General features: G+C 41.2%; 1 protein-coding gene across 2 annotated transcripts in view; it reads left to right on the top strand.

Annotated features, from left to right (window-relative positions):
- The window catches only part of LOC306756473 (glutamate receptor ionotropic, kainate 2-like), a gene marked incomplete at both ends in the record, with an annotated part of 320056 nt that extends 295412 nt beyond the window's left edge, over positions 1 to 24644 (top strand). Inside the window, one exon of one of the 2 annotated variants that reach the window (XM_079241205.1) lies at positions 24394 to 24644. In XM_079241205.1, the coding sequence (XP_079097331.1) occupies positions 24394 to 24644 (251 nt within the window). The remainder of the gene's footprint in view (positions 1 to 24393) is intronic. The other variant, XM_079241206.1, reaches the window with a different exon arrangement.
- Positions 24645 to 25258: the final 614 nt, after the last annotated feature.

The raw sequence follows: 25258 nt of genomic DNA, 5'->3' as shown, positions 1-25258 counted from the left end.
GGAGTTGGAATTAACACACAGTTGGATCACATTCATATGTGTTGCAAAAGCTAGCTGCACTGCATGGTCCACATATCCAACAACTTCCACCAAAATCTTCCTTCAGCTGCTTCTGTTCATGTCCACTGTGCAAACTACCACCCTGCTCATGTTGTGGCTACTCTGGCTGTTCATATGGGCTGCTCTGAAGCGCGTTGCACGTTGCACCAGTGCATCGACACAAGGCTACCGTTTGGCTGGATTGTCCCAACAAACATTCCAGTAATGGTTAGTTGCTGATGCAGTTGCCTGCACCATCATAAAACACACATATGGCAGGGGTTAGAATGATTAGGGACAAACATATAAACAAAACCCAACTTAGTTGTATATGAAAGGCTGTGTAAGACATTGAAGAAAACTATACACAACAGTGCAGGAGGAAAAATTAAGAATTGTCCATCCCGGCAGCTGTTTGACTTCTAATATTTTAGAGTAGATGCAGGAAGAATTGTGTAAAACTGCTTTTCAAAAAATTAACATTGATGTGAGACAAATACATTTGTATATAAACCTATAATCTAAAAATGATATTTGAAAATGTTTTATAGTTATGACTAAAATGTAGGATGTATTCATCTGGATGTTTTTTTTTTTTTTTTTAAATGGCTTAACATGTTTTTGTAAACTGAACAAAAAACAATATTTTTATTCACATATTCATGTATGAAAGAAAAATGCAGAAGAAAAAGTTTCCATGGGAACCAAGTTGCTTCAATTCTGCCTTATTTACACAATACAATTTCACAACAAAGTTATCGCAAAGCCTTTTACATACACAGTCCAATTCAGTCCAGTATATGATCCACAGTAGTCCAGTTTATAATAACTTTGTTCATTTTACCAATTCATAAAATAAATATCAAGCTGAGGAAACCGACGTATTGGATCAAATCTTCCCTTTGATTCAATCTTCTGAGCTGCACAGTGAGACAGTGGAGAAGAAAACCCCCATCAGGACCAGAACCAGGAAGGAAAACCTCCAACAGGACCAGAACCAGGAAGGAAAACCTCCATCAGGACCAGAACCAGGAAGGAAAACCATCATCAGGACCAGAACCAGGAAGGAAAACCTCCATCAGGACCAGAACCAGGAAGGAAAACCTCCATCAGGACGAGAACCAGGAAGGAAAACCTCCATCAGGACCAGAACCAGGAAGGAAAACCATCATCAGGACCAGAACCAGCAAGGAAAACCTCCATCAGGACCAGAACCAGGAAGGAAAACCTCCATCAGGACCAGAACCAGGAAGGAAAACCTCCATCAGGACCAGAACCAGGAAGGAAAACCATCATCAGGACCAGAACCAGGAAAGAAAACCGTCATCAGGACCAGAACCAGGAAGTAAAACCATCATCAGGACCAGAACCAGGAAAGAAAACCGTCATCAGGACCAGAACCAGGAAGTAAAACCATCATCAGGACCAGAACCAGCAAGGAAAACCGTCATCAGGACCAGAACCAGCAAGGAAAACCTCCATCAGGACCAGAACCAGGAAGTAAAACCATCATCAGGACCAGAACCAGGAAGTAAAACCGTCATCAGGACCAGAACCAGGAAGTAAAACCGTCATCAGGACCAGAACCAGGAAGTAAAACCATCATCAGGACCAGAACCAGGAAGTAAAACCATCATCAGGACCAGAACCAGGAAGGAAAACCATCATCAGGACCAGAACCAGGAAGTAAAACCATCATCAGGACCAGAACCAGGAAAGAAAACCGTCATCAGAACCAGAATCAGGAAGGAGGTCCATTTTCCTGGACCAGTCGATGGTGTAGAGGACATGATAGAAGGTCAACCAGCAGCTGAACTTTAATCCAGGAAAGAAGAGGAGAAATTAAAATAACTATCTTATTGATACAATAGAATTTTAGAAGCCAAACCCAGATTTTCCCAGCTCCCAGTTATTCCCCTTGACACTGTCTTCTTCTCATACTAAAGAAAAATACTTCATTTTTTTATTTTTAACCTTTATTGTACCAAAAATAAAAATCTCATTGAGATTACAAGCGAATCCTGGTCCAAGATAGACAGCAGCAAATAAAATAGAAAATTACCTTCATAAGCAAATTATGAAAAATAATTATCCCTCCAGCACTACTTTTCAAAATACCAGAACACTCCCATTAGCAAGCAATCATTTTGTGTCCGCATCCTTAAAAAGTAGAGATGACTCCAAATACTCTAATCCACAGGTTACGTTTGTAAGCTTTTTCTTTTTGCCGTTTTGAATACAATGTCAACTCACTGGGTGGATTAGGCTGAAATCATTTTAATATGCTGTAAACTTTACAAATGAAAAAATATTCAATACCTTGGACTGGAGATGGCACAAATCATGGAACACAAGCAACAAGCTTTCATCCTCACGTGTCTTGCAGCATTTCATCCCACCTGTAGAATATTTTGACCCACCAACCTCACATTAAGTCACACACTGTTGTAGTGTCCCATTCACAGTTTTAACTGTATTTATGCACACGTATGAATGCATGAATACGAGTATATGGCATAAACACCTCTACAATGTATTACCTGTTAGCGTGGACAACAGCACATTTTAAACACAAAAGTGTTGAGAGCATTATTCAGTCCATGTCATTGGTTAATAGGTGTTATTTTAAGCACAGACTTGATGAGAAGTAAGCATGAATTTAAACCAGTTAACTTGTGGGAGAAGACTGAACTCTGAGCGACTGTTCTGGCCGTTTCCACGAGTGCTGGCATTATCCTGGAAGCCACTAAAAAGCGGATTCAGCCACAAACACCAATGAGGAGGATGATATGATGACAGACATTTTTTGCTTCCTTCTTAGGATCATTGGCCACTTTCATGTGAGTTTTAATTCCTCTTTAATTTAAAATAAAAGTTAAATCGTCTTAAAACAGATGAAAAATGACCGTATAAAACACCCAATTCTAAATAAAAAAATAAAATTTGGAATTAAACTTGATTAAGTAGTGAGTGGCTGGTTTATTCCCATTTTAAATCAGAACTGATTAATTCGTCCATCATGTAAACATTCATCCTGTTCCGAGTTAATTCCGATTGTTCTGCACATGCTCGGTACTTTGTGCCGTAGCAATGATGCACAGATTCCTCGCAGTCTTCTGCCTCCCTTCTCCGCTACTTTATCTTCCTTCCCCTCCTCAGCTGCTGAAATAAGTAAAGCAGTGTGCTCACGTCGAGTTGCTGTTTCAAAATTATAATCAAAGTAAAAATGGTTCCTATTATGTTGTTTTTCATGTTATATGTGAAAAGACAAAGAGGAGGAAATGGAGTTTTTTTTATATCCGGTAGATGGAAGTATGTCCTGTCTGGCCGTCCTCTGTCCAATCATAACCCTTCACAACCACTGATGCAGAGCGGAATTAAGTACTAGGGAATAAACCTGTTTTCCATGTAAACCTCAGATCGGAATTATTTTTATGTAAAACGCAAAAGAGAATACTTTCATTTGGAATTGCTTAATTCTAAATGATCAATTCTGAAATTAAGAACATCATGTAACCATGGCCAATATGACCATTATGACTTGGTGCATTATGACATGATTCATACAGCATGCTCGACATCCGTTACCTCTGGTCGATGTACAACCCCGGTTCCACTGAAGTTCTGTAAAACATAAAAACAGAATACAGTCATCTGCAAATCCTTTAACTTCAACTTAATTTAATATTCAATGCATTTTAATTATAATACACTAAAAAGACATGGTATTAAACATTCAAACTGGTCATCCTTTGTTTTGTTTTTTTACTTTTTTCAGATATTTGGTCATTTTGAGTTTGATTCCCTTCAACGTGTTGTCGTAAAGCTGGGACAGAATCCTGTTCACCGCTGTGTTACGTCACTTTTCCTTTTAACACTCACTACGGATCGGAGGAAACTCACGATTGAAGCTTCGTAGGAGGAATTCTTTCCCACTCCTCTCGTGGGTTTGAGGAAAGATTCACACAGCAGAAGGTTGAATAGTTCAAGTATTCTTAATAATAAGATCAGGAGGAATCAGAAACTGGGATTTTTGGCTTTATGGGGATGGTGGTGATTGGAGCAGGTGTGTGTCCACCTGGCTGATCAGGTGCAGCTGTGGTTGGAAAGGGAGGACAAGCTGAGTGATAGAAGTTAAGGCTTAATAGTTCTAACATGATGTACAACAGAAGCCATTTTTGTTGCTCAACAGTCCGGCATTTATTAGTAAGTTTATCAGTGTGAACATCAAACAACTTGTCTATGTAGTGTACTCAATTATATATTGGTTAAAAGGATTTGTAAATCCCTGTATTCTGTTTTTATTTACATTTTACACTATGTTCCAACTTCGCTGGATTTGAGGTGATATATATATATATATATATATGTGTGTGTGTGCGAAGACAAATTATTAACCACCTCTGAAATATTCTTCTGCATTTTCCCAAGTGCTTTTTTTCACCAGAGAAAGGGATTTTCAGCATATAATTTAAAAAGAAACTGGTTTTCTTCAGAAAGCATCCATTACTTTTATTTTCACACAGTAACAGGACTATGTTACAATAATTTTAAAAATTACTAGTTAACATCTTAACCTGCCTAAAAATGGACTTTTTCATTGAGTTGCAGCACAAACCAACGTCGTACAATGATGTGTTACAACTTTAATGCCCAAAGTTAGTCAAGTCCAGTTAAAACTGAGCTCCCTGCGAGGGTCAAAGGTGTAACTCCAAAAACAGACCTGTCTAAACCAAAAGACATCAGTCTAAACTTGAGCACTAAAAAAGATTAAAATTCTCAGAGCAGGAAGAGGTCATACCAGTTTACCACAGTGTTTCCAAATATGAAGAACTGGAGTGAACTGTATCATCAGGACAGGATAAGCCTGGCAGATGTAGCAGCTGGAAGTTTTTAAACACCGTGGAAAGAAACTGGAGAAATCTAAAAAACTCACAAAAGTATCTAAAAACCCACAATGACCACAATGTTATATATTATACATTATTACACCACAAGTATGTCTGTAAAGACATGGCTTCTGCATCAAATCTTGACTTCAGTCCTCCATCCTGAGCTGTACTGTGCCACAAGCAACAGTGGACAGGAAAAACAGGGAAAAATCCTCTGGTATCACCAGGAGGGGAAGCCAGCTTCTTCCACTGGTTGGGGTGAAGAGGATGGCAAGGAGACAAACAGACACTGTGGCTTTTATGCAGGGAGAGTTGCTGAGAGACGAGAAATACAAATTTATGATGCCAATACATGGTTCATAAATGGAAAGTCTTCAGTTTCTACATGGAATATGAAGAGCAGAGAGATGAACAACAAAGAAGTACCCAGTGCATTATGGGATGTCCATCAGCAGTATAAGCCTATAGCAGCATAATTAAGAGATGGCTAGAACCCCCTCTTACTATAAGATTTATTTTTTTTAAAAAATGAAGAAGGTCTTAAGCCTGATCTTAAAGCTGTAGTAGGTCACGTTGCTCAGAGACTTTTTTTTTTTTACTATGGGTGAGGTGGTTCTGTGTCCTGATAGTAGTCTATACATTCTGTCATCATGAACAATAAGAAACATAGTTAGACCCCTCAGTTTACTGTAAGTCTGTAAAAACTCTGACCAATCCAAACGTTCCGACCCAAATGGAGTTGTTCATTTCTTATATTTCTTCAGCTTCTCTTGGCTGAGAAAATGCAGGAAGGATTTCCCGACCCGGATCGGTCTATTAGCCTCCTCCCGCTAGAAAAGGACTTGGAGAGCGCAAACCTCCAGCATGGCATTTAAAAAATTCCTAGATCCAAACAGTGATCGGGATCACCACCAAAATTAAACCCGTTCTTTCTTTTCACATTTCCAACAACTCGCAAAAATTTTATTAAAATCCATCCATGACTATTTGAGTTATCTTGAACACAAACAGATAAACGCCGGTAAAAACATAACTTCCTTGGTGGAGGTAATAAAAAAGCCTCGGATCACGCAAGGAGCAAAACCAGAGGGGGAGGAGCCAAGACAGGGTGCTATTTTTACATCTTGCTAGCTCCCCAACATTATTTACCCCAGCTTTAAAGGCAGACGGGGTGTCTACCTCCAGAACCCAGACTGAGATCTGGTTGCCTGATAGCTGAAGGCTCTTCCTCCCATCGTACTCTTCAAGACTCTGGAACCAGCATTGGATGCAAAGAGCATTAAAGTCCAATGGATTTTGGTTATTGAGGGTCTAATATTTGGAACAATGGCTGCAGTATTTTGGATCAGATAGAGACTCAGAATATTAATGGTACAGAACAATATCAGGAATTTCAGTTGTCTCAATCTGGAAGCAACAAATCAATGGATTGGTTCTGAGACAGGATCTCCCTCATTCTGGGAAAATAATATTGGTGGAAGAAAGGGGTCCTGGAAATCTCATCATCATCATCTCATCTCATCATGACTTCTGCACAGATATTTGCTGGTCATTTTAGGCATTTAATGAGCAAAATAAACTCTTCAAACTACCCTGAGACAAAAGGAATAAACATACCAGACATCTGAGAGATTAAGATGTTGGTAACTATTTTACAGACTCAAGTTTTTAAGTCAGAACTTAATCTACAAGCTTTACACTGAAAGCCAGTAATAAAAAAAACTAAAAAAAAACTAGTCAGAATAGATTTTTTACCCATAAATGTCTGCAGTCCATATTTACTTCCCCTGCTGTCTGTCTCTTCTTAAAACTCCACTTCCAGGGTGGCAGTGAGTCTAGAAAAGCAGGTTAGTCAGCTGTTACTGTCATTTTGAAACAGTGGTATCAGTGGCTAGAGGCTCCTCTTTCCATAAAACCCATAAATAGACGTCTTTCTCATGAATTCCTCAGATTATAAGCGACTTGGAATGAGTCCCACAATGCTCATTGTTAAAGGGAATCATGCAGACCTGGCAGAGGTTTTCATGCAGAGGCTGCTTGGTGTACATGTATGTGTGGTAGACCAGGTGACCAGTATAAATTGGGTGGTCAAGCTCACCAGATGCTTAGTGCTTGCTAATATTTGCAGTTTTCTCCTCTGGAAGTCTGCTCTGTCTCAGGAGAACCACCTGCCATTGAACATGGAGAGCTTTACCTGAGATTTGGATCAAGAAACTTTGCATGAATCTGTCTGCGGGTATTTCTCACCTTTTTAAACTTCTTTCTTTCTTTCTTTGAGCATCCCACTTATTGATGTTTTTGCATGTTTGCTGGAAGTTTCATTTAGTAAAACTGAATTATTCAGACATATTCAGTAAAGCAGAAAAGGTCATTTCAGGAAAAAAAAGAAAGTTATATATGTTAGAATTGGTCCATAAAATTATTGAATCAAAAGAGGATTCATTTATGTTTATACACAGTTAATGGTTAGTAAACTTAATGGACTGAAAACTGGTTTTCACACAACTTCCTCTACTAGTACTCGATGCTGACATTTCTACATGACATTCAGACATGATGCACACCGTCTGGGCTTCACTGAAAAAACAAGAAGACATTTCAGGCAACATCCATACCGAAATAATCTAAACTTAAATATTTTCTTCCATATTAAATATTAAGATTTAAAGAAATACAACACCTCTTACTAATTCATAAAATGTTCATGAAAAAATAGAAATATATCTAAACTATTTCAACATGTTAAAAGCCATGAGTCCCAGAAAAATTAAGCTCAGTTTCCAGACCAAATGGAACCTGTGAACAACTCCATCCAATAATTTCATTAAATTTCATTTAATTTTTTTTTTTATCAATAAAGGTCATATTTTTAAAACCTGTGTTTTGGTCTAATTTTAGACCTTTGTAAATATTTATTCATCCATTATTCCCTTTAATTGAATTTCCCTTGGGGATTAATAAAGTATTTTTCATTTAATTTCATTTTCATTTAAACGCAGAAGTTCAGAAAGTCCCCTGGTTGTGGTTCTCAGTGAAGAGTTTTCATTCGTCCAAACAAACTGTATGTTGTGTTGTGTCTCATATTTGGCTCAAGACCCCATTAGCTTCCTATCTCTGGTTGTGTTTGATGTATTTGTTACTGCACATCTTTTCATTCACTTTGTTTTATTACTTCTGTAACATTAAAGCAGAGCAAAACCATGAGGCATATAATGGTAAAGGGACGAGCCATACACCCCCGCATACAGCGGAGGAACTGGTCACAGACGTGTCAATGCTCTAGGTGTTTTATGACAGATACTAAATAGATTGTAAAATCAGACATGAGAGATTGCACTTGTTAAATGATTTATTCAAATTAGAATAAATATTTAATAACTTACAAACTATTTATGTACCGAGACTGAGATTTGTTGATCTGCCCATCCCACATGGGGCAGACAGACAGACAGACAGACAGACAGACAGACAGACAGACAGATAGATAGACAGATAGATAGATAGATAAGTAGATAAGTAGATAGATTCATGAGCTGTTATCTGACTAATTAAATACCTTGGAAACTTGGAAAATTTGCCTTTTTATTTTTTTCTTTTCTTATTTATTTATTTATTTATTTGTTTGTACATATTTAATATTTATTTTAATTATATATATATTCATTAACTTGGTAAAATCTTTAACTGAATATTATATCTAAATGAGTGTGATTTTATTTATTTTCCAGCCTTTTTCCTTTTGTCCTTGTCATAATTTTTTTTAATAATTGTAAATAAATTCAGACGTTAGGAATTAAAGAGATGGAAGTGTAAACGGTAAATGAAAAGAAAACCCAGTGTGTCTGATATTTTTGCAGGAGTAACTACAGGAAATTATGTTTCTTGCTAATTGAAGTTAAGTCTGTCAGAAAACTGATTCCACTCACCTAATTTTCTCTAAAGTCACCACACAGGGTTCAAATGGACCTTTCCATGATTACCATGGTTGTCCCTCTCCTCCTTCTCCTCTCCCTTCTCCTCTGGCACCTGTTCCTTTCTTTCCTTTCCTCAGCTTGTCCTCTGCCTCCTCCTCCCATTCCTCTTCCTCCCTCTGCTTTTCCTTCTGCTGCTTTTTCCTCTCTTCATGCCTGCTGTTGAGGCTGCTGCAGACTAACCTGGCTGTCCGAATGCAGGGACCACCAGCTGTGTGTGAGGAAGCCATCTCATCAAACCAGCACAGACATACATACTTGCATGTATCTGAATGCACGTGTGCACACACACACACACACACACACACACACACACACACACACACACACAAGCATACACACACATTCACATACATGCACAAAGATATTTCTGCTCAGAGAGAATCTATAAAAACCTGCCTGCTTGGTCTAATCTACATTTTACCACAGGTTTGTTTTCACGATTAGACGTAATAAATACACAATTTGTATTACTGGAACATAGAAGCCATATATGAAATAATTTAGCTTTTTGAGAAAAAATCAACTCCATGTACTTATAAATATCATCTTCTCAGCCATATTGCTGCACTTTTAACAAATGAGCTAAATCTGTAGTTGTCTTAAATGTTCTGACATTGTTTCAGGAAATCAGCACAAGGCTCAGCATAATGAATCATGGAATACATCCCTATCTATAGATTATGCTGACCAGAAATATACCTATCATACTCAATGATGGGCCAAGGATAGCTACAGAATGGGAAGATGTGACGTGCGAATAACTACAAATATAGCATTTACACTTGGAAGAAATTTTAGGAAGGTTACTATTTAGCACCAATTCATGACAAGTCATCTTAGAGTGCAGTAAGGAAAGCATTTATTAGAGCACTTGACCCGTTGGTACCTATATTTTACCATATTGTGCAAAGATCTGAAATGCTTCACTGCCAACAGGGACAAAAAGAAGCTTCGTCAGTATTTATTAGCTTTCTCAACTCATTTACCTGACACAGTCATTGCCAGGGCTGTTTCTAGCTTTGTGGGGACCTTAGGCAAGATGCTGTTGGGGGCCTCTAGTTTGTCAAACTATGATGAAGAGCTTCCTAATCCTTTAGATCAGGGGTGTCAAACGCCAGGTTTTTGACAAAAAACCTATGCCGGTAGGTTTTAGTTTTTTCCTTCTACCACCACAGCTGATTCAAATCAAATGGATCCTTCTTGTCAACCTATTTAGGAATTTCAGTCAGGTGTGTTGGAGCATGGAGACAACAAAAACCTGCTGGATACTGACCCTCAAGGACTGGAGTTTGACACCTGTGTTTTAGATGGTCTACTAAGATAACACCATCTATTACACTTCTTGAGCAAAACAGGTAAAGGTCTTTAAGTTGAGCCACTCAGCAAGTTAAACTGTTAAAATATATATATATATATAATACAAGGGAAAAAAATGTCTATATTATATCAATAAATAGAAAATATTAAGTATTTATTGAAAAAATTCTACTTTGAAGAAGAAAAGTAAACAAAAGTAATCCTAAATTACCTTAGTCTTACACTTATCAGCATAAAACCTAATAATAATACACATTATTCAAAGCAACAGTTACAGTGTATCATCCTCAAAATATCTGCTTCCTGGCTTTTTTTATTTGCAAAGTTATCAATGATGTGTTCTTATGACAGCTGTTTGCCTGTCTAATGGTTGTGCCTCCAATGCATGTATTCCACAAGACAAGGGGCTCTACCACCTGAGCCAATTGCCTCCCTAATTGCAATGACTTCACAATGCAATAAAAAAAAAAAAAAAAAAAAACAGCCACTGCTTTCTATTGCAATTTGTTTCATTTAAGCCATTTATTATTAATAAACAGCCCCTGGTGGCTTGGGGGCCCTAGGCATTTGCCTTGTCCGCCTATAGCTAGAAACGGCTCTGGTCATTACAGTCAAAAAACAATTTTTAGGTTCTCTGTAAAATATAAAATTTCCTAAAAGATACTTGCTGGATGAATGCTGTGTTAAAATAAAAAAAATTTAAAAAACATGGTAGATTTAAGGTGGAAATGACTGAACTTCAAACAAACAGAACTTTTTTAGATTTGCATATTTCTTTTCTTAATTAATACAGTCCTGCCTGTTGAAAGCCAAAGTTCCTTTTCCTCGTGTTGCAGTGCATCATCATCTGTCAACATCTTGTTTTTTTAATGGATATGACCCATTTTGTACACACCCCATGCTTCATTATAAAGGAGCACTTTAAACTTCTCCAACTGAGGTTTATTTAGCTGTAAAGAAACATTGGTGTAGCAGAAGGAGGAATGAATTCAAATAAATATTGTAAAAAACTGGATATTATAATGAAATAAAACATAAATTTCATGTTTTGCTGGAACCTTGTTAAGAGCCATTACTGAAGGCACAGAAGCGTCCTGATGTAACGTCCACATCGAAATGGTTGAACCGGTCTCAAACAGTCACAGATAGTCACAATCAGCAACCCTGGTACTTTTCTCCACACAGAAGGTCATAAAGATGGATAAATTGAGACACCAGCAAGAACGAGGAGAGGTGGTTAGCTTGTGTTATTCCCGTGGTGAAGATTGTGTTCTTTTCTTGGCTGTAAATGTAAACCTCCATGTCTCAGACCCAAATATCAGAAATGGATCCAGTTTGTTTAGAAATCACATAGGGTGAAACAAACCCGTCTTTTAAAACCAGACGAGGTCTTTGTTTGCTTTCTGTCATGGTGGAATTGGATAAATGTATGACTTTGAGGAAAATAGATGAGCCTATAGGGAATGAATAACTCCTGGAATGGGGCTTTAAATAATATCCACCTACATGCTCCTGCATACAAAATGTCCCCATCATATACATTATTCATGTTTATGGTGAAGCCTGTTTGAACAAACACCTGCACTAAATATATGCCTTTTTCTTTTGATGTCTGCTCCCAGTGTGGGGTGTATGACCCTCTATTCCTTTCAGCATAAAGACCCCTCCTCTGAGATGTCTCACTGTGTTATGTGGCTGTACAGCAGCAGCTGATTGTCAAGCATCATAAAGACTCTGTAATCCAGTGACCCTAAGCAGCCACCATCAATCGAAAATGCCACCAGCAGGCAGCTATGATTGCAATGTGTCCCCTGTGTGTAAGCAGAGTGGGCCTAATGTTCCCAGAAGCCTGAAGATGTATGGCTGTTGCTGTTGAAACGACTGCCATGCCATTTCATTTACAGGGGAGAAAAATCGATAGACTGTTTCAGAAGGCTACATGATTACCTGGTGCAATGTAAAAAATGTAGATGAAGATAAGATTGTATGTATGTATTGATACTGAACAGTTTTCTTCTGCTGTGGATGTGGAATGGAAATTTTATCCATTGGATGGCTTTACAAAGACCTAGATGATATTTTACCCCAGTAAATGTAAAATTAAAAGTTTATGTCAAGAAAAATCTTCTTAAAGAGTTTAACCATTAAATTTTCTTTGAGTCACAACATAAAAGTCAAGTAGGTCCTTGTTCATCCAAGTCTGCCTTGATTCTTGACATGGAACAAAAAAGTTGGAAATACTCCTCAGAAATTTCACTCCTTATTGACATACAGCCATCACTTTATCGTGGTGGAGAGGTTTGTGTGTCCTGAAGATCCTAGTAGCTCTGTTGTCGGAGGTTTTAATAGGGTCACCCATGGCAAACGGGTGTCTAGGGGAGGGACCAGACTAAGAGCAGCTCAGCGACTCCTGTAACGATGACAACCATGGGGATAAATGTTCCCTTGCCCAGAAGCGGGTCAGTGGGGCCCCACTCTGGAGCCAGGCCTGGGGGTGGGGCATGAAAAACTAGCATCTGGTGGCTGGGCATTTGCCCCTGGGGCTTGATCAAGCCCAAAAGGGTTACACGGGCCCCACCTCTCATGGGCTCACCACCTGGGGGCAAGGCTGTAGAGGTTAGGTGCAATTTGAGATGGGCAGCAGCAAGAAAAGAAAAGGAGCCTGAGCTTTTTGCGCAAGGTTGAAGAGCTCTGGCTAGACATAGATGGACTCACCTTGACGCATGGTTTGGGCGCTAGATCCAGTACCTACAACATGGGCTGGACCTTGTTCTACTCTGGGGTTGCTCACAGTAAGAAGTGAAGAGCAGGTGTGGGCATTCTCATTGCCCCCTGGCTTGATGCCTGTATGTTGGTTTTTCCCAGTGGACAAAAGGGTAGCTTCCCTCTGCCTTTGGGTGAGAGGACTGTTCCTGACTGTTGTTTGTGCTGATGCACTGAATGGTATTTCAGAGTACTCACTCTTGCAGGACCCACTGGGGGTCCTTGGAGGGAGTGTAGGAGGGGCCTACCTCTTTGCACTCCCTTGCTCTGCTGGGGGACAGTAAGACATGGAAGGGAGTGATTGGGAGGCATGTCGACCCCCCACACCCCCCAAACTCAAGTGGTGTTTTGTTGTTGGATTCTGTGCTTCTCATACATTGTCCATAATGAACAGTATGTTTGAAGTTAAGAGTATAAGAGTGTTCATATGTACATCTAGCACCAGGACACTCTGGGCAGCAGTTTGATGATCAACGTTGTGGTCATATCATCTGACTTACGGCCACATGCCTTGGACAGTCGGGTGAAGGGGGGGGGCAGAACTGTCAACTGGTGGTGAGTTGGCTCAGATGAGGGGGGGAGGTAGCCGGTCAGGTCTGGCAGGCCCAAATGGGGTGTGAGGTTCTGCTGGGAATGTCTGGCAAAGTCCAGAGCGAGATTCAACTCCCAACGTCAGCAGAGCTTCAACCATGTCTTGAGTGAGATGGGGGACATTGAGTCTGAGTAGACTGTGTTCCATGTCTCTATTGTTGAGGTGGTCAGCCAGAGCTGTGGCCGTAAGGATTTCGGGAGGAGTTCAACAAGGCCATGGAGAACGACTTCCAGACAACTCTGGTCCACCATCCAGCGACTAAGGATTGGAAAGCAGAGCTCTGTCAACACTGTGTACAGTGGATATAGGGAGCTGCTGACCTCAACCCAGGACTTTATGGGTCAGTGGAAGGAATACTTTGAAAACCTGCTCAAACCTACTAACTTGTCTTCTGATGAGGAAGCAGAGCTGTGGGACTCAGGGGTGGACTCTTCTGTCTCTGGGACTGAGGTTGCTGAAGTAGTTAAAAGGCTCCTTGGTGGCAAGGCCCCTGGGGTGGATGGAATTCACCAAGAGATTCTTAAGGGTCTGGATGCTGTTGAAGTGTCCTGACATGCCTCTGCAGCATTGGGGGACATTTGGGACAGTACCTCTGGACTGGCAGACTGGGTTGGGGGTCCACCTTTTCAAGAAGGCGGGCAGGAGGCTGTGCTCCAACTACAGGGGGATCACACTCCTCAGCGTCCCTGGTAAGGTCTATTCAAGGGTCCTTTTGTCCTGGTCGCAGAACAGTGGGAGTTTTCCCAAGCAGCCTACGCTTGCTTTGTGGACTTGGACAAGGCATTTGACTGTGACTCTTGTGGGGGGTTCTCTGAGAGTATGGGGTACCAGAACCTCTTATACGAGCTGTTTGATCCCTGTATGACAGGTGTCAGAACTTGGTCTGCATTGCCGGCAGTAGGTTGGATTGATTTCCAGTAAGGGTTTGAATCTGCCAGAGCTGCCGATTATTACTGACTCGGTTCATAACTTTTTTGGACAGAATTTCTTGGCATAGTCGAAGTGTTGAGGGGATTTGATTTAATGGTTTCAGGATTGGGTCTCTTTTTGTGGATGATGTGGTTCTGCTGGGTCCATCTGGTTGTGGTCTCCACCTCTTGTTTGAGTGATTTGTGAGTGTGAAGTGGCTGGGATGATAATCAGCATGTCCAAATCTGAAATAATGGTCCTCAGCTGGAATAGGGTGGATTTTTCTCTCTGGGCCGGGAGTCAGGTCCTGCCCCAAGTGGAGGAGTTCAAATATCTCTAGGGCTTGTTCATGGGTGAGGGAAAAATGAAGCAGTGATGCAGACTCTGAGGGTAGTGACCTATAGAATGAGATTGTGCATACAGGGGTGTGAAATGACTTTCCTCTGCAGGAAGGCTGGACTTTTCCTCAGAGATAGGGTTCTCCTCGGCATCAAGATGACCCAGTTGAGGTGGCTCTGGCATCCGGTCAGGATGTCTCCTGGTGAGGTGTTCCGGGCACACCCCTGTAGGAGGAGACCCCAGGAGAGACCCAGGACATGCTCGAAGGATACTATCTTTTGGCTGGCCGGGGAACACTTTGGGATACCCCCTGGCAAATATGACAGAGGACAAGGTAGTCTGGGCTTCTCTGCTTAGGCTGCTGCTCCCGCAACCCAACCCCAGATAAGCGGTAAAAAATGGGTGGATTAACCTAAAAACATCATACAGTTGCTTTACATAATGCTGAGAATCTCCCGTTCCATCACATCATAATGAGAATCTCCCATTTCACTACATTATGATGAGAATCTTCCATTCCAACACAACAGGATAAGAGTCTCTCGTTCTACCACATCCCAAAGCTGCTCTGTTGGATGTAGATCTCGAGACTGTGGAGGCCATTGGAGTACAGTCAACTCATCGTCATGCTAGAGATAATGTGAGCTTTGTGACATGTATCATCCTGCAGGAAGTATCCATCAGAGGATGCTACACTGTACTCAAAACGGTATGAATGTGGTCAGCAACGATACAGGTTGTGGTGATTAAACCATGCCATGTTGGTACCCCCCACCACCATCATTATACCAGAAGTAGCCTGAAGAATTGATTCAAGTCAAGATGGATCTATGTTTTCATGATTTTTCCAGCAAAGTCTGATTCATTCATTCAGTATCCTAACCGCTTAATCCAACGAAGGGTCGCGGGAAAGCTGGAGCCTATCCTAGCAGTCTTTGGGCAAAAGGCAGGGTACACCCTAGACAGCTTGGAAACCCTCTCAGGGCCACACAGAGACAAACAAACATTCACACTCAATCCAAGGGGATATTTAGAGTAACCAATTAACCTTACATGCATTTCCTTGGACAGTGGAAGGAAGCCAGAGTACCCAGAGAGAACCCATGCATACACAGGGAGAACATGCAGAATCTACATAGAAAGGCCACTGTCCAAACCACACCCCAGCCAAGGATCAAACCAGTAATCTTATTGATGTGAGGCCACAGTGATAACCACTAGGCCACCGTGCAGCCTGCAAAGTCTAATTCTCTTCTTTAAATCTTCATTGTAAACACTGAAGCTGGTTGTGTATGAAAAAATCCAATACTTAGACCAACATCTTCATACATGGAACCAGGGAATTTACCATTTCTTACTGTTTATTAGAAAATGAAATGAAAGGAAATATACTTAATTAATCCCCAAAGGGAAATTCAATATTGTAGCAGATAATTAACTGGAGGGGGTCTTGTTCCGGAGGCCGATGGCTGCTGGCAGGAATGATCTTTATATTTCAGTCTTACACCGGACCTGAAGAAGCCTCTCACTGAACACACTTTGTTGTTTCTTCACTGTGTTGTTGAGAGGGCATGAAGAATCCTCCATCATCTTCATCAGCTAGTTCAGCATTCTTCTTTGGACAATCAGCTCCAGTGGCTCCAGAGTTACTTCAAGCACAGAACAAGCTTTCTTGATCAATTGGTTGACTCTCTTCAAGTCTCTGATTCTGATGCTACTACCCCAGCAGATGCTGCAAAGCTGACTGCACTCTAACCCCACAACAGACTTATAGAAGATATGCAACATCTTGGTGCAGATGTTAAACAATCTCAGCTTCCTTAAGAAGTACAGTCTGCGGTGACCTTTCTTGTAGATGTAGTCAGTGTTGCATTTCCAGTCCAGTTTGTTGTCCAGCTGAACTCCAAAGTACTTGTATTCCTCCACCACTTCCACCTCCTCTCCCAGGACAGAAACAATGCTTTGTTTATTCTTGTTCATCCTGAAGTCAACAATCATCTCTTTTGTTTTGCTAGTATTTAACATGGGAAGATTGTTAACGCACCATTTAACAAACTGACTGACCAGTTCTCTGTACTCTGCTTCTTGTCCATCACGGATACACCCCACAATGGCAGAGTCATACTCTAGAGTATTTCTGCAGATGACAGGACTCAGAGTTGTACTGGAAGTTGAGGTGTACAGTGTGAAGAGAAATGGCGAGAGTACAGTTCCTTGTGGTGCACCAGTGCTGCTGACCTCCATCTCAGACTCACAACCTTTCAGTCTCACAAACTGGGGTCTGTTTGTGAGGTAGTCATAGATACAGGTGGTGGTGGAGATATCCCCCTGTAATTTATGGAGCTTCTCACATAGCAAAACAGGCTTAATGGTACTAAAAGCACTTGAGAAATCAAAGAACATGACCCTCAGAGTGCTGCCAGAATGGTCCAGATGAGAGTGTGTGCTCTGGAGCAGGTATATGATGGCATCTTTAACCCCAAGTCCATTACGATATGCAAACTGTAATGGGTCCTGAAAGGTGTTTACGTTCTTGTTGAGGTGAGCCAGTAAGAGTCTCTCCAAGACTTTTATGATGTGAGATGTCAGGGCAACTGGTCCGTAGTCACTTGGTTCAGCTGGTTGTGTTTTTTTTAAGCACTGGAACAAGGCAGGAGGTTTTCCACAGCACTCTGACTCTATTACATCTCAGACTGGTGTTGAAAAGGTGCTGGAGAATCGGACATAGTTGTTTTGAGCAGGTCTTGAGAACTCTGGGACTGACACCATCTGGACCTGCAGCCTTGTTCTGGTTCAGTTTCTCAAGTTGCTTCTTGACCTGATTGCAGGAGACAAACAAGGTGGAGGTCTCAGGATGTCCTGATGTGGAGGAAGATGAAGCTGTGTTCTGGTCCATGACTGAGCTGCAGGGTGATAGATTGGAGGTGTGGCAGGAAAGCAGTGGGCTCATGGAGAGTATGTGGTCTGTTAAGCTGGAGGTAGGGGGTGAACTGAACCTACTGAAGAATATGTTCAGCTCATTAGCTCTGTCCAGACCTCCATCAGGCTGGTCCCCCTTTAACTTGAAGCTGGTGATCTTCTTCATTCCAGACCACACATCCCTCACGTTATTCTGCTGGAGCTGACTTTCTAACTTTTTCCTGTAGTCCACCTTGCACTTCTTAGTTTGTATTTTAAGTTGTTTTTGTGTTGCCCTCAAAAACTCCCTGTCTCCATCCATGAAGGCTTTCTTTTTGATGTTCAGCAGCTTTTTCAGGTCACTGGTGATCCAGGGTTTGTTATTGGGGAAGCACCTCACTGTTCTTGTTGGGACGATGCTGTCCACACAGAAGTTTATGTAATCTGTCACACACTCAGTCATGGCGTTGATGTTGTCTCCATGAGGTTCACAGAGGACGTTCCAGTCTGTAGCCTCAAAGCCTCCTCTAAGAGCATATTCAGCTTCAGCAGACCAGATTTTGATAGTCTTTGTGATGAGTATTTGCTGCTGAATGATGGACTTGTTGTTGGAGGTGAGAAGAACCAGATTATAGTCTGATCTTCCTAAAGGAGGCAGGGCAGAATAACTGTATCCATTATTAATATTTGCATAAAATAAGTCCAACATCTTTTGGTGGAGCAGCTGAAAAAACTGTTGGAATGTTGGTAAAGTTGCAGAGTGGGAGACGTTGTTGAAGTCTCCGGAGATCGCCATGCATGAGTTTGCATGCATTGTTTGTAGCCGAGCAACGACGGAGCTGATGACGTCACAGGCTGTGTCTGGTGCGGTGCCAGGTATTATATAATCCACTACCAGAATAACACAGGTAAACTCTCTGGGGAAATAATATGGACGGAAACTCACAGCTAACAGTTCCATGTCCCTTGTGCATATCTTCTCCTTGACAGTAACATGTGCAGGATGACATCAAGAATGGTTAACCAGCACTGCTGTTCCACCACCCTTTAGCTTTCCGCTGGGTTGTCTACTGTGATCTGCATGGACCGTTTTAAAGCCTGGTACAGACACATTACAGTCAGGGATGTGTTCATGCAGGCATGTCTCGGTGAAGCACACTACACTCTTTGTATTCTTTCTGAGACCTTGTTAGCTTCTCAAACTCATCTGTTTTGTTAGCTGGCGATCTCACGTTACCCATCACAACAATTGGAAGAAATGGTTTAAATCTCCATCGCTTTCTCCTCCACCTCACTCCCACTCTGCATCCTCTTCTCTTTCTTTACAACTCCATTGGGATTTGATGTGTTGTTTCGCTGATAATCCTGACTTCGGAGTGTTTAATTGGTATATCCCGGTGGCAAACAAGTCTTTTGTTGCCATGGAGACTTATCATGACAAGTATTGAGAGAGCCAAAAGTATGCAGAAAAATCTCCCTTGCAGCACACCCTCTGTACTGGCGTGAAATCCTCAGAAAAAAAGACCTAATTTGAGCTAATATCTATATGAGAAAATTTTGTACTTAAAAAAATTCAAGATGGCAAGTCAGAGCTACTACAATTTCTTGCCATCAGATGGTGCAATCTAGAATGGATAGTGGATATGATTTTAATATATCGAACATAACAAACATAGTAAACCTATGTTATGTTTCTAGCTTTATATTGTTTTTCTCCTGGTGCCCTTGTGTATTTATAGTACTTTTCAATTTTGTTGCATAACCATATGCAAGACCAGTGGCGTTGCCAGACGGTTTTTCCAGGGCTTTAGCCCCGGATGTTTTGAGTCTAGCCCCAGTAGCAAAAATGTGCAAGTCACTGTGCATAGATTCTCTTAAATTAAACTAACACCCGCTTCACCAACCCATTCCATGGCTCTGCTCCATTTTTTTTTTTTAAATCAACTCCCTAACTGAGACTGGGTACAGAGCCCCAGAGATACAGATAAGTGAGGGAATAATCAGCCTCAGAGACAGCATCATAGCTAAAATGAGAGTGAGCCACCCCTGGCACCCACTGGCAAGAATTAGTGATGTACCAGCAGAAAGCATTCTAACTGAGGTGAATGCAGAAATAAGTACAATCCCTACCATGATCATCACAGAAACCAGTGAGCTGATACACTGTAAAGCAACAGTGATCATGGAGAAGCTTGGCTGACATAACATCAAGGGCAAGAAGGAGGCACCATGGAAGAGGAGGTTAGAAACCAGAATCAAGGCAACTCGAAAGGAAGTTAGTCAACTGTCAGAACTCCAGAAGGGCACAACCAGGTAATCAATACGGAGGGCACTGCACTTCCGGAGGCCAGGATAACAGATGTGGAGGAAAGCTACAAGTACCTGGGCATACCACAGGCAAATGTCAACCATGAAGAAATCACAAGGAAAGCTGCCACAGCTAAATACCTGCAACGAGTGAGACAAGTACTGAGATGTCAGATCAAAGGTAAGAACAAGATATGGGAAATTAACAGCTACACCCTGCCAGTGATCTGATACCCTGCTGGGATTATAAGCTGGCCCAGAAGGAAGCTCAGACCATGAACGTTAAAACATGGAAGCTGCTCACCATGCATGGAGAGTTCCACCCCAAGTCCAGTGTCCAGTGACTATACACTAAGCTCAAAGAAGAGGGCCGGGGACTAGTGAGCATCAAGGCCATTATCCAAGATGAAACATCCAAACTCCACGAATACATCAGGAAGAGGGCACCAAGGGATGTAGCACTTAGTGAATGTCTCAGGCAAAGGAGTCTGGAAGAACACGAGATGGAAGAACCAGCATGGGAGGAAAAGCCCTGCATGGGATGTACCACCGGCAGATCACAGAAGTGGCCGATATAAACATGTCCTATCAATGGCTGGAGAGGGCTGGGCTGAAGGACAGCACAGAGGCACTAATCATGGAAGCACAGAAGCAGGCGCTGAGCACAAGAGCGATCAAGGCCCAGGTCTACTTTACCAGGCAGGATCCCAGGTGCAGACTATGTAAAGGAGCCCCTGAAACAATCCAGCACCTCACAGCCGAGTGCAAGAGATTGGCAGACAAAGAATACATGGAGCGCCACTACCAATTAGCCGACATAGTGTACATGAACATCTGTGCAGAATATGGACTGAAGACCCCTAAGTCCCAGTGGGAAACTCCCCCAAAGGTGGTGGAGAATGAGAGAGCTAAGATCTTCTAGGACTTCCAGATCCAGACAGATAAAATGGTGCTGGTCAAGCAACCGGACATAGTGATCATGGATAAGCAGCAGAGGAAAACCCTAGTGATCGATGTATCCATCCCCAATGATGGAAATATTAGGAAAAAGGAGCAGAAACTGGAGAAGTACAAGGAAGAACTGGAGAAGGCCTGGAGGGGGAAAGCAAGAGCAATACCCATAGTGATCGGAGCACTGGGGGCCGTGTCCCCCACACTGGAGAAGCGGCTCCAACAGATACCAGGTGAAACATCAGACATTCCCATCCAGAAAAGTACCACCCTAGGAACAGCTGAGATACTGCGTAGGACCTTCAAGCTCCCAGGACTATGCAAGATAACAAAGGTTTTGGACTGAACTGAACTGACTTTAAGTCAATGGAAGTTTAGCTTCTTCCATGTTACATAGAGAATTTTTGGCTGACTATAAACTACAGCGTTACAATGCACTTATCATTAATAAAAAAATTTTTTTTAAAAGTCTTATACTCTGTTCCCACTAGAGTAACAAGTTGACTCCAGCCCTCCATGTAGGATGGTCAAATCAAGACATTGTTTAGAGTGACAACGACCAAAGGTAATACTGAATTGTCTGAATGCTCTGCAGCAGAGACAGATGGATCCGCCAATCAGACCACTGAAAGCTGGGCATACCGCAGAACTGGACTTTATGAAAGAGCGAACATGAGCAAAAAAAAAAGACACAAAATTTCTAGTTTACTAAAAGTCATTGGAGAATCCGCAAACATAAAAAATTGTTTGGAGTCTCCAAGGACAGTCAGCAACAGCTAATTCCTAATCCTCTCATGTCTTGTCAGATGAGATTTTAATGAAGGTTTTAGGCCATTAGGGAAGGTTAAGTTGGATGCAAATGCAATATTGACTCTAGGACTCACGCCCACAGTGAGGCATATTGGTGGCAGCATTATTCATTCATTCATTCATTTTCCGAACCGCTTATTCCAATTCAGGGTCGCGGGGAAGCTGGAGCCTATCCCAGCCGGCTTTGGGCGACAGGCAGGGTACACCCTGGACAGCTCGCCAGTCCATCGCAGGGCTGGCAGCATTATGATGGGTGGTTTTCATTGGCAGGGAAATTGCTAATGGGGATAACAAATGGTGCTAATTAAAGCAATCTTTATGAAACTTTTAAATGTGTTGATGTTTCAGTGTCACAATGACATGCTTTAAAGACTACAGGGAGGTAACCAAGAGGTGGCTCAGAAAAACAGAATTTGGCAAGATGAACTGTTGGGTATGCTCAAGTTTTCTCTTGATTAATGGTAAGACTAATCTTCAGACAAGTATCAACAGTCAGAAAAAAATGTATTGTATCTTTTTATCAGTTATTCCAGGCAGCCAGGCCCCCTATGGTAAAAGTCTCCAGTATCTTAGGATAAAACTGTAAAGTCGGGTGTTTGCAGCAAGAGAGACTTAAGAATATTCGATACACATTCATCAACTGTGTGTTTGCAATACAGATAAAAATTATTTAAGTATCAAACTAACAATGTGATGCAATAGTGTTTTTTATGCCAGACTACAGCGCTTGTATTAGTTAACAGCACAGTCTATAGTACATCCTCAGTTTTCATCTTTTTGCTTCCACTTTTGCTTTCACATTGGTTCTTACACCACTCTGATCAAATCTAGAAATGTGTGTTTATTGGTATAGCAGTTTTTAAGATTAAAAACCATTTTTAGAAGAAAGGTAATATATTTTTTCATGACCTTATCACCAATAATTTATAGACAAAGATAGTGCTGTCAATTGGGAAATTGAAAAAAAACCTCAACTTACTAACTGAAACTTGCAAGGTAACCAGAGACAAACAGGAACAGTAACAACCAGGACTTTGTGTAAACACAACACTATGAGCAGGTCTTGAACAAGGAAAACCTGGATCATACAGTCATAGTTCCAAAATGAGAAGACTGTGTGACCATCAGGAACCAGAATCAGGGAATAGGAAGTAAACTGAACAGAATACACACAGGGATAAACTCCACAAAATAAAAACAAACCAAGACAGATGACTCTTAAAAACAACCAAGATCGCAAACGACGATCATACGACAATAGAAAAACAATGCCACCGTAAAGGCTTCCTGACAATCATTCGCTTGTCTCCAAGCATAAGGCAATTAGCTACCGGCTGCTGCCACCTACTAGTATGGAATACTAGCCGACCACATGATTCTGCCAGGTACTAGACCACAAAGGCACACAAAATAGATAATGTCCCACGTCACAACTGACGCTATGCTCACTATTGCACACCGGCATAGTGGTTGAAAAACACAGACATATGATGGATAGTAATGCCAAGGAATGTCCCACTTTTGGTATCTGGTTATAGAAGATGAGACTGACATTATTGAAGAAATATCAGGGAGGATACTGTTACTTTTAGTTTATTAGACAAGTACACATACATCAACAAGTCAGTTTATAAGCACTCTCATAAGATAGTTTGTTTTCATTCATAACTTTTATTGTCTTTCCACCAATGCCTGGTAGGCCGATCTCGGCTCAAAATGCCCGGGCCAACTTTTTGTCCCAGTCCAGCCCTGCAAGTCATCTTTGCTTCATTTAAATCTTTCCACTCAGGAAAAGTGGAAAACTGTACCTTTGCATGGAAAATTTTGCACAATTTCCCATCTTCTGTCTTTTTTATCCTTTGGGCATGCATCCAGCCAGTATGGGTCTATTATATGTAGTAACTTATTCAGTAGTTTTAAATATTTACAGACACTCGTTGTACAAAAAAATGTACAATGTCAACTATGAAAAGTTTTCATTTGAAGAACAGATACATCAATTTAAAAATGTACTTGTGTAGACTTATGTGAAAACAAACAAGTTGGACATAGTGACAGTTGATGATGTACAGATTCAGCCACTTTGGCCATTTGGCTTTTTATGCAAGGGTTGTTTGATTCCCTGAAATTGTATTGCTAGTATGTCACACGGGAGAAGCCAATGTTCTTTGCCTTTATACTCAGAAAATATGTAGCAAGAATACAACTGTGTACATGTTAGAAGCCCAGAAAATATTGTTATGTATTGTACACTGTAGGCATAAAACACTGCATGAACAGCAATGACTACAAATTCACTGCTGGTGCATTTTGACCATGAATGGAATCATTCCTTTTCTTTCAAATTGCACAGCCTATGAACCTCCATATCCCTCCATGCTTCCTTTTTCCTTGCTCTCATCCAGCATATCCTTGATTCCCAGCCTGCTACACTGTGTATTTCACAATTTTCCCCAATTTTAATTCTAAAAATGAGGTGGTGAGTGATGATTGAATGACACTACAAAATGAAACTGCCATGCAGAACAGCTGAGTTTTCTTTCTCATACTATTTGGACACAGGCAGTGTTCTGAAATCTATGTCTCCTTTTTCCCCCCGCAGAGGTCCTTCTGCAGTGCGATGGTGGACGAACTGCGTGTTTCCCTCAAGTGCCAGCGACGGCTCAAACACAAGCCCCAGCCACCTGTCATGGTGAAAACGGAGGAGGTCATCAACATGCACACCTTCAACGACCGAAGACTGCCAGGGAAAGAGACAATGGCCTAAAGTGTGAATCACAGTCACGTTCTCACCTTCTCTCTTGTACTGAGGTGTGCAAAGACACTTGGGAAAAGGGTCTGGGTAAATGGTGAAGGTGAGCAATGGGTTGGAATGGTTGGCGCTGTGGTTATTTTAAAGATAGAGTAGAATTGTTTAGCAGTATATTGATGAAATGTTTGCTTTTTCTTTATAATTAGTTAGGGATAAGAGATTCAACAATATTTCCTGTGGAAATACCTTAAACCTGGGTGAAATTTCAGCGAGTTACCTCATTACTCTTACCACCTCGACATGCAGCGACAGGATGATCAAAACCTCTGAGTTGAAGAGTGACATGAAATTCATTTAAAGTGGGAAAGAGGTGGTCGTTCAAAACAGGCATAAAAAATTTGACTTGTAACTATGCTCTCACTCAGTGTTTCTTCACACAGCTCAGCTCAGTTGCTGCAGCACATTAAACGTGATGAGTCAGCTGAGGGAATGGGGACAAAAGTATGTACAGGAATATTTCTTTTTAAGTATTACAAGTAGGATAGCCACACGGGCTTAAAACTACAATAAACCCAACCCTGAATATGATGCTGAACAATGCTCCCCAAATGTACAAAGACACATTGCTGAGTCACATCTGATATTGATTTCTAAAATTGATATACTGAATGTCATCCATCAGGCTATAAGTGATATCATTTGTTTGTGATCAGAG

Source organism: Telmatherina bonti (assembly GCF_933228915.1).
Source record: "Telmatherina bonti genome assembly, chromosome: 5".
NCBI lineage: Eukaryota > Metazoa > Chordata > Actinopteri > Atheriniformes > Telmatherinidae > Telmatherina > Telmatherina bonti.
Note: the sequence above shows the minus strand (reverse complement) of the source record. Positions and strands in the feature narration are given on the sequence as shown.